Genomic DNA, 10,217 nt, shown 5'->3' with positions numbered 1-10,217 from the left:
ATTCCTCTCCCTGGCCCCTTGTTCAAAAACAAGAGTCTATGGGCTATACCTAGCTATAGCATAATGCTAAAATATGCAGTCTAATGACAAAGTCCCCATACTATACAACACTCTCAAAAAAAAAAATTCGAAAGGCCATAATTTGATCATGTGGTTTAATGTTCAGTCAATGACTTAAGTGTAGTGCTGTATAAAATCAAAATCACAAAGCCGATCATATACCTCCAACATCACAGGATATATATTCCTACTTGAAAAAGTTACAGTGCAGAAATGCTGAACCAAAGCAAGATAAAAATTCATCTGTGCAAACTCCAAACTCTGTATCTCCATGTCTGTTACCAGCTTTGTTAAGAGCTTTGCTGTGCTGCTTATCTATGCCTCTGGTCTCTCTAATATCCTCAAGTCTAAAAGGTAACCTTAAGTTGCAGGTTCTTGTTCTAATGTCTGGGATCCACACATGATCATCTAGGCTCCTCCATAGGACTTGGGTCACTTCTTCATCTCTGCCCTCTATAGTACTCTAGGCTTTGGTGGATGACACTTTGTTACTGCTATTCTTGTTGGTCATCCCATGGTATTGGCATCTCCAAAGGGCTGGGGACTTCTACTACATGTAGGCTTCACCAATAGCCTCTCAAAGGCTCCCTTCAATGTACCTAGTCACTAATTCTTTGCCTGACTCCTTCAGTCCTAATTTATCAACTGCAACTAGGGCTGCATCTTCACACACAGGCTTACCGAGGTGCTGAAGGCAAGGGCAACCCCACAGTCACATATAACCTGGATCCCTGGGAACACCTAGAGTCTGACCTACCAAACAACGAGCATACATGCAATGATCTGAGGCCTTAGGCACATAAGTAGCATAGGGCTGCCTTGTCTAGACTCAGTGGGAGAGGATGATCTTAAACCTGCATAGACTTTATGGATCAGGTAGAGGTAATACCCAGGGAGTCCACTTACTCAGAGATCAAGTAGAGATTTGGAGTGGGCCAGCCTTTGGGGTGAAAATATATTGATGACTTTTATATGAAAGGAAAAGGAAAAAAAAACCATTAAAAATAAACAAACTACAAAACATTAAGAAAACAGCAGCAACAACAACAACAACAAAGGGCCTTCCCTGGTATCTCTGAGAGCCAAGGCTCAGCTGCTCTCCACAACCCCTTCATATCTTAAAAATCAGTACCAACTGGGTGAATCTCACCGATTACCACATACAGATACAGCATGAGGTACATTCTTGGCAATCTCTGGAACACAGCTTCTTAGTGCTCTCAGATAACACTTCTCAGAAGATTTCACCTCAGTGATGGTGGTCTCTTTATTATAATAAACTCTAATTTCTATGCTCTATTTAACCAGCATCAATTGTCCCACTAACCTCCTCTATTCCTGATTGGAAAGCTAGAGTCACATTGAAGGAAACTCCTAGTTTCTTTGAAAGTTAATTATTTGAAAGGATGTTTTCTTGAGGCACAGAGGTGAAAGGATTTCTCCCTGAGGAAGACACGGGGAAAGGATGTTTTGCTGAAGCAGACACAGGTGAAAGTATGTTTGATGTAGCAAACACGTGAAAGGACCTGTGATGTTGGCCTATAAAATGTCTCTACAAACATTACGGGGAATGAGCACTGAGTGGCGGTTTGGTTTTCTCTGAGTCACTATTCTTCCCTAAGTATACACAAGTATTGGTTTGCCCTACCTAGGGACATTGAGTGATTACAGGTGGAAAAGCTAGCCCCGATTGAGAAACCCTCATCCAAGAAATCCTACCTAGATTCCTGCATCAGATTTCTGCTTTGTGGGCTCTCCTCAGGCCAGTTGTCATATCTGTCAGTTTCTTCCTGATCAGATTGTAGCTTCTGGTTTGTGACTTGTGTGTCTGAGTAGAGAAGGGACTGAAGCTGCTGGTTTGAATGTGATATCTGCCTGCCTAGAGGACTGGTCTGCAACAACTGTATCCTATTTGCGGTTTGCTATGGGACTGAACTGCTGCCAAAGATTGAGCTCGCCTCCTAAAAAGTATTGATGAACAAGTCTACTTCCCCCATACTCTAATGACATTTCTCTTCAAGTTCATTTGTGGGATGGCAGGCTAGAGTCGAGGTTGAACCCATTTTAATAATAGGTTGCAACATACTTGATGCCTAATTTGTACTGGGCCAAAGCTGCAGGGTTCTACTGCTTGGTGTACTGGAACATGGCACCCCATGTTCTATTCCATCTTTTCCAACTTTCTGTGTTCAGTGATTTCATTCATTGCCTATGTTTGGCTCTCCTGGAACTTAATCTGTAGAAGACCTTAAATTCAGAGATACACAGGCCTCTGTCTCCTGAGTCTTGGGATTAAAGGTGTGCACCACCACGCCTGTACTTAACCTTTTTTTCACCTAGGGCTTGGAATGAGCCAAGATCATCATGAACTCAAAGATCTGCTTGCCTTTGAACCATAGATTTTTTTGTTGTTGTTTTAGTCTTATGATTGTTATGTTTATCCTTAAGCTCCTGATCACTGTAAATCAAAGAACAAAGTCTATTCTTTTAAAGACATTTTATAGACACCCTTTGCAATTTCAAATGTTCTCAGTCTTTTCACCTTAGCCTCAAACAGATTCTTCAGACAAGGGCAAAAAGCAGCCATATTTTCCAACCAAATATCAGAAAAACCAGTCTCTAGGCCACATACTAACATTCTTCTCCTCTGAAACAAACCTCTTGAGGCCTACACCCACAGTTCAGTTCACCGTCAGCATCAGTGACATCCATGTCCCTGCTGGAATAACCCACCCAGCTCCACTTAAGACATTCCACGGCCTTTCTGATCTAAAGTCCCCAAATCCACTTTCCTTTAAATCAAAACGTGTACAGGTCTATGACATCAGTATCTCAGTGCTGGTACCAACTTCTGCCTGATTTTGAGTTCCCATTGCTCTGAAGAGACTCCATGTCCAACAACTCTTAGGAATGAAAACATTTAACTGGGAATGACATTGGGGTTCTGAAGTTCAGCCCCATATCATGAAGAGAGGAATCATGGCAGCATCTAGGCAGACATGGGGGTGCAGCACCTGAGAATCCTATGCCTTCATCCAGAGGAGAAAGCCAGGACACCTAAGAAGGTATTTAGTAAATGTGTTAATGTCTGGGCCTTACTTTAGATCCCAGCATGTGAGAGAGGGAGCTATAGGCAGTGGATCGATCGGTGTATCAGACACCAGATTTTGGTCTTAACTTTAGTGAGTTGAAGAATGCCCAGGACTAGGTGAATAAACTCTGTCTCAGCAAATGAACTTAAATTAATTGGCCTAGTTTCTTTGGTCATTTTCAGTGGAGACTGTGGGGTCTTGCTTATGTAGCCTAGGAGATCCTGCTCATGAGCCTGTTTCTTTCCTTAGCATGGGATATAGGATTAAAGGCACCAGGTCAACAATTGAGCCACCCTAAACATACAGGTTGGGTGGGTCAGATTCAATTAAACCGTAGAGCTTTATAAAGAACCACATTTGCACAGGAGTCTCCGACTTGTAGTCGTCCAGGGAAGTAAGCAGAGCTCCTTGCACCGCAGACTCTTGAGAACACCGGGACACATTGGACCCTAGTTTCCTCACTGTGTTCGGGAAAGGAAGCTCAAGAGACAAAATGCAGGTGATTTGGGGGCAATTAAATTCACTCCTATTTTCTGTAGGGTAACTGGGATATTTGTGCCTCGGCACATACAAAATATGGTTAGCTACCTTGAATTTGAACCCATGTCTGTAAATTGAAGAGGTACACCAACTACATTTATTTTGTCCTTGGGTTTCTAGGTTTTAGCCCACAACCAACTATGTAGCCAAGAATGATGTTCAATTTCTGAGAATCTCCATTCCTCTTAGCAGTGAATGCCAGTATGGCCACCTGTCAGACACCCATGTTGTGTGACTTAGGATGGAAAAGTGTAGTTTCACACAGTTTCTCTTGATAGCTTACTGTGTCTGTAGCACAGCTGGAGTTGACTAGATTTTGAAAGGGAATTTTTTCCCCTGCAGAAAATGGTAAGAATGTGAACTGAAGAGAGTGAGTGGCTGTGGTCTTCTCAAAGGAGAGGTGCTTCCGTTTCTTTCCTCCACTTGATCAAGGGCTCCTGCCCTGTTCACTGTCGCTCCTCTTTGGATTAACCTCACAGGCCAACTTTCCCATTAGAAGAGAATGGACCAGCATCTGTGAATGAGGAAGTAAGGGTGCATTGTTTTAGCTTATGCAACTGGAGGCTGCTACCTGAGTCCATTCACAGCTGGGGAACAGGGATTCCTGTAGCTTGCAACCTGCTTTAATATGTAATTGTTTCCTTTCTGCACAGAGAGAAGATAACCGAGTCCAAAGTGTGAGAAATGACAAAGAAGCCAATAGGAGAAGGAGGAGGCTGAGGCAGGAAGGCCAAAGTTCCTCAGGTATTCAGAGTGAAATCCCTGCTCTCCTATTCTCTTGCTCTGTGACTTCGAGTAGATGAAAGAGCCCCGACTTGGACATCTGTAGCAAGGATAGGCCAGCATTCAGTGGTCCCTGATGTATGCCCTTGTCCCAGAAGGCTCTGAGTGTCTCCCTGTCGTGGATGTGGTTATGAGTCTCTACAGATCCAACATTCCCTGGTAGCACTAATGCTGTGGATCCCATTGTATTCTGGGACCAAACCATCCCTAAATCTGCAGACACCTATGCTTTCCCAATGAGTGTACTTCTTACTGTGAAGAGCAGGGTAGGTGCTGTAACAGGGCTGGTAAGACTGTGTTCCTAACCACTTGATAAATGAGGGAAGCCATTGTTGGCCAATCAGTGTGCAGGGAAAGTCCCTAAGCAAAGTTGACATGGTCATGTGTGTTACCTTTGATATCCTCATCGCATCCCTCTTTGCCTTGCAGGTCCGTGGGATAGCCCGTGGATTGAGGATGAAATCTGGATCTTGCTGGAAGAGTGGGCAATGGTTGAATATGAACTCGGAGACCCAGGCAATAAGATGCATGAGAAGGCCAAGTTCCTTAGCAGACGCCTCTCTAATCGGGGTCTGAGGAAGAGCAAGAATAGCTGCCTTGATGTAATGGTGAAGATGAAGGACCTGCACACACGTCTTTGTAATGAGAGGCCCCGGGCTTACCGCTTGTATTCGCCTTATGATTGGATCCTGTACGGGATCTTGGGCCACCCCAGATCCCAGGGAGGCTATGTGCCAGGTGAGTCTCTTGTGTAGAGGGGATTTTGAGGTCCCAGAGAAAAGCATCAGCTGGGCATAGAGCAGAGCACACAACTGCTGCAAGTCCTTTTCCCATAGGCCTTTATTTCCCATAGTGGCCTGCTCCGTGTGTCAAACTTCCTCTGTCACTCCAAGGCAATGGAATTTCTTCTTGTTCATACTTGACTCTGACCCAGAGTCCAGACAATCGCTTCTAGCGCCTGAAAGAGAGTGAGGGTGCCATTTTAAACGCCTTCTCTTTCTTCTCCCCTCACTCAGGTCCTTGGTTTGATGGGCACGGGAATCCCCCAGCTTCCTATGCACCTTCCCTCTGCATTGGTGGTGCCATCTCTCCAGGTATGCACGTTGGCATTATCGCATCCTTCCCACTATTGGAAAGCTTAAGGGGAACTCATCAATGATGGTGTACAAGGGTGATGAAATTCTGATTTCCTGTTGGAAGGATTGGAACTCCCATATATCCTTTGATATTTTCCCTTGCATTTGGACTTGTGTGGGGGATATTCTATCACGTTAGGTATGACTATGACACTGTTAAATATACGATGCATTTGCCATTTCTCCTTGGATGGCTTTATCACCCATCTGTGATTGTATACCGGTTATGGTTTCCTTTGGAAAGGAGGCATGACCGAAGGTGGCATCATAGTCAGGAGTTGACAGGAGGTGGTCTTGTCATGGCTGTTCTTTGTCGTCAAGTTGATTATATCATAGTAAGAAGGAAACAAACCATTAAAGTTCTGTGTTGGTGTCTGCTTTTCAGCTTAAGTTTCCAAGAAGTGAAGATATTTAGGAAATGTGTGACATTGGCATCCCATGCCTTTAATTCCAGTACTTGGGAGGGGGAGCCAGAGGCAAGCACATCAGTGGGATGTCCTAGATAGGTTGGGCTTAGTGTTAGTGAGCTGTAGGATGGCCAGCACCATGGAAGGAAACCCCAATACATAAAAGAAACTTCAATGAACTGACCTTGGTTTCACTCGGTGTCTCTGACATTTTTAAGTTGAGACAGTGTAGTCTTCCAAGGTTGGATTATATTGCCTGAAACCTGCCCTTGGCTAAAACCTAAATCTGAACTCCTATTCATTTTCCAAAGCTGAAGACACTGATGAATTCCCAGTGAGTGTATCTCTTGGTATTAAGAGCCTGGTAGACTCTGGATTCTGGGCTCTCCTGCAAGTGTTCCCAAGGTCTTGATAACAGAAAGTAACCATTTTTGTCAGTTCAATGTGCAGGGAGAATCCCTTTGGAAAGGTGACAGGTATGAGTGTGTGACCTCCAATATACTCATCTTGCCCCTCTGTCTCTGCAGGCCCTTCCTGTAGCCCATGGACCGACCCTGAAATCAAGATCTTCCTGCAGGAGTGGCAAGTGGTTGAATGGGAAATTGGCCACCCAGGCCAGAAGATCAAGCAGAAGAGCAGTCTTGTTTGCCAGCGTCTCTATCATCGAGGCCTGTTCAAGGACATCCAAAGCTGTTTGGACCCGATGTGGACCATGAAGGATCTGCACTCGACTCTCAGTAGAGAGAGATCCAGGGCTGTACCCTTGTATTCTCCTTATAGAGATTATCTGGACAGGATCTTCGACCCCCAATGTCAGAGAGGCCGTGTTCCAGGTGAGTCTCTTCTACATAGACACTTGGGGTTCTGAAAGTCGTGGCATCAGATGGCCTGTCCTTCATAAGGACAGAGCTGAGCAGACTAGGAAGTGAAGCCCCATTCCCACAGGGCTGTGTTGTTGCATACAGCACAAATTCTGGCCCCCAATGTCTAACTTCCCGTGTCACCTCATGGCAATGGAATTTGGACTTGTTCATAGTTGACTCTGACCCAGAGGGCAGGCAATTACTTAGAGTGACTCAGAGAGAATGAGGGTGCCATGTTTATGCTTTCTCTCTCTCTCTTTCTTTTCCTCTCAGGTGCTCTGTATAACCGGTCTGGTCATCCCAGGCCTTCCTCAAGCCCTCAAACTCCAATGGTGATGCCATCTCCAGTATACCAGCCTTGGGATTATGGCATGTCTGCATCTTCGGGACAGCTTCCTGGGAACCTATCACTGATGATGTGCAGTCAGGACTCACTGGTTCCCAGATGGGACGCCTGGAATGCCACCTATCCATTGCCAGTTCAACATGGACTTCCTGCCTCTCTCCCTGGAGGCAACAACTTTCAGCTGCCGTGGTCACCGCGTGATGAGAGCTCAAGTCCTCAGTGAAGACATGTTGGGACTTTTCCTTTTCCTGTAAAAACCACTAAGAATCTTCCAGCACTGTATGGATCCTCAATTTCTCTATCTTAATGTAAAGGAAATGTGAAATCAAATAAATTATTTTAACATAACTCTTTTCTTTATTTTTTTTTCAATTTTTTATTGGGGGGGGTATTTATTTCATTTACATTTCCAATGCTATCCCAAAAGTCCCCCACACGCTCCCCCACTCACTCACCCAACCACCCACTCCCTCTTCTTGGACCTCTTGTTCTCCCATACTGAGGTATATAAAGTTTGCATGAGTAATGGGCCTCTCTTTACAATGATGGCCCACTAGGCCATTTTCTGATTCATATGCAGCTAGAGGCAAAAGCTCCAAGGGGGGGGGGTACTGGTTATTTCATATTGCTGTTCCACCTATAGGATTGCAGATCTCTTTGGCTCCTTGTGTACTTTCTCTAGCTCCTCCATTGGGGGCCCTGTGATCCTTCCAATAGCTGACTGTGAGCCTCCACTTCTGTGTTTGCTAGACCCGGCATATTCTCACAAGAGACAGTTCTGTCTGGGTCCTTTCAGCAAATTCTTGATAGTGTCTGCAATGGTGTCAGCGTTTGGAAGCTGATTATGGGATGGAGTCCCGGATATGGCAGTCTCTAGATGGTCCATCCTTTGGTCTCAGCTCCAAACTTTGTCTCTGTAACTTCTTCCAAGGGGGGTTTCTTTCCAATTCTAAGAAGGGGTAAAGTGTCCACACTTTGGTCTTCGATCTTCTTGAGTTTCATGCATTTAGCAAATTATATCTTATATCATGGGTATCCTAAGATTCTGGACTCATATCCACTTGTCAGTGAGTACATATTGTGTGAGTTCCTTTGTGATTGGGTTACCTCACTCAGGATGATGCCCTCCAGGTCCATCCATTTGCCTAGGAATTTCAAAAATTCATTCTTTTTAATAGCTGAGCAGTACTCCATTGTGTAAACGTACCACATTTTCTGTATCCATTCCTCTGTTGAGGGTCATCTGGGTTCTTTCCAGCTTCTGGCTATTATATATGAGGCTGCAATGAACATAGTGGAGCATGTGTCCTTCTTACCGGTTGGTACATCTTCTGGATTGATGCCCAGGAGAGGTATCGTGGGATCCTCCAGTATTATTATGTCCAATTTTCTGAGGAACTGCCAGAGTGATTTCCAGTGTAGTTGTACAAGCTTGCAGTCCCACCAACACTGGAGGAGTGTTCCTCTTTCTCCACATCCTTGCCAGCATCTGCTGTCACCTGAATTTTTGATCTTAGCCATTCTGACTGGTGTGAGGTGGAATCTCAGGGTTGTTTTGATTTGCATTTCCCTGATGATTAAGGATGTTGTTGAACATGTTTTCAGGTGCTTCTCTGCCATTCGTTATTGCTCAAGTGAGAATTCTTTGTTCAGCTCTGAGCCCCATTTTTTAATGGGGTTATTTGATTTTCTGGAGTCCACCTTCTTGAGTTCTTTATATATATTGGATATTAGTCCCCTATCTGATTTCGTATAGGTAAAGATCCTTGCCCAATGTGTTAGTGGTCTTTTTGTCGTATTGACAGTGTCTTTTGCCTTGCAGAAACTTTGCAACTTTATGAGGTCCCATTTATCGATTCTCGATCTTACAGCAGGAGGCATTGCAGTTCTATTCAGGAATTCTTCCCCTGTACCCATATCTTCGAGGCTTTTCCCTACTTTCTCTTCTATAAGTTTCAGTGTCTCTGGTTTTATGTCGAGTCCCTGATTCCACTTAGAGTTGACTTTAGTCCAAGGAGATAGGAATGGATCAGTTCGCATTCTTCTACATGATAACCGCCAATTGTGCCAGCACCATTTGTTGAAAATGCTGCGTTTTTCCACTGAATGGTTTTTGCTCCCTTGTCATAGAACAAGTGACCATAGCTGTTTGGGTTCATCTGTGGGTCTTCAATTCTATTCCATTGGTGTACTTGTCTGTCGCTATACCAGTACCATGCAGGTTTTATCTCAATTGCTCTGTAGTACAGCTTTAGGTCAGGCATGTTGATTCCAACAGAGGTGCTTTTATCCTTGAGAAGAGTTTTTGCTATCCTAGGTTTTTTTTTTTTTTTTTTTTTTTGTTATTCCAGGTGAATCTGCCGATTGCCCTTTCTAATTGGTCGAAGATTTGAGTTGGAATTTTGATGGGGATTGCATTGAATCTGTAGATTGCTTTTGGCAAGATAGCCATTTTTACTAAATTGATCCTGCCAATCCATGAGCATGGGAGATCTTTCCATCCTCTGAGATCTTCTTTAATTTCTTTCTTCAGAGACTTGAAATTCTTATCATACAGATCTTTCACTTCCTTCGAGTCATGCCAAGGTATTTTATAGTATTTGTGACTATTGAGAAGTGTGTTGTTTCCCTAATTTCTTTCTCAGCCTGTTTATCCTTTGTGTACCGAAAGGCCATTTACTTGTTTGAGTTAATTTTATATCCAGCTACTTCATTGATGCTGTTTATCAGGCTTAGTAGTTCTCTGGTGGAATTTTTAGGGTCACTTATATATACTATCATATCATCTGCAGAAAGTGATATTTTGACTTCTTCCTTTCCAATTTGTATCCCCTTGATCTCCTTTTGTTGTCTAATTCCTCTGGCTAGGACTTTAAGTACAATGCTGAATAGGTAGGGAGAGAGTGGACAGCCTTGTCTAGTCCTTGATTTTAGTGGGATTGCTTCCAGCTTCTCACCGTTTACTTTGATGTTGGCTACTGGTTTGCTGT

The 10,217-nt window shown here is 43.9% G+C and overlaps 1 protein-coding gene across 1 annotated transcript; it reads left to right on the top strand.

The window, feature by feature from the left end:
* Positions 1-331: 331 nt before the first annotated feature.
* LOC147004277 (uncharacterized) lies at positions 332-7,450 on the top strand. Its single transcript, XM_085839532.1, has 7 exons — positions 332-414; positions 1,190-1,238; positions 4,346-4,436; positions 4,905-5,213; positions 5,492-5,569; positions 6,546-6,851; positions 7,155-7,450. Exons 1-7 carry the CDS (start codon positions 332-334, stop codon positions 7,448-7,450), a joined length of 1,212 nt encoding a protein of 403 aa, XP_085695658.1.
* The last annotated feature ends 2,767 nt before the right edge of the window (positions 7,451-10,217 follow it).

This window comes from Mus caroli, unplaced genomic scaffold (assembly GCF_978045245.1).
Source record: "Mus caroli unplaced genomic scaffold, Mus_caroli_1 scaffold_6, whole genome shotgun sequence".
Classification (NCBI taxonomy): domain Eukaryota; kingdom Metazoa; phylum Chordata; class Mammalia; order Rodentia; family Muridae; genus Mus; species Mus caroli.
The sequence above is the reverse complement of the archived record's forward strand: the minus strand, read 5'-3'. Positions and strand labels throughout refer to the sequence as shown.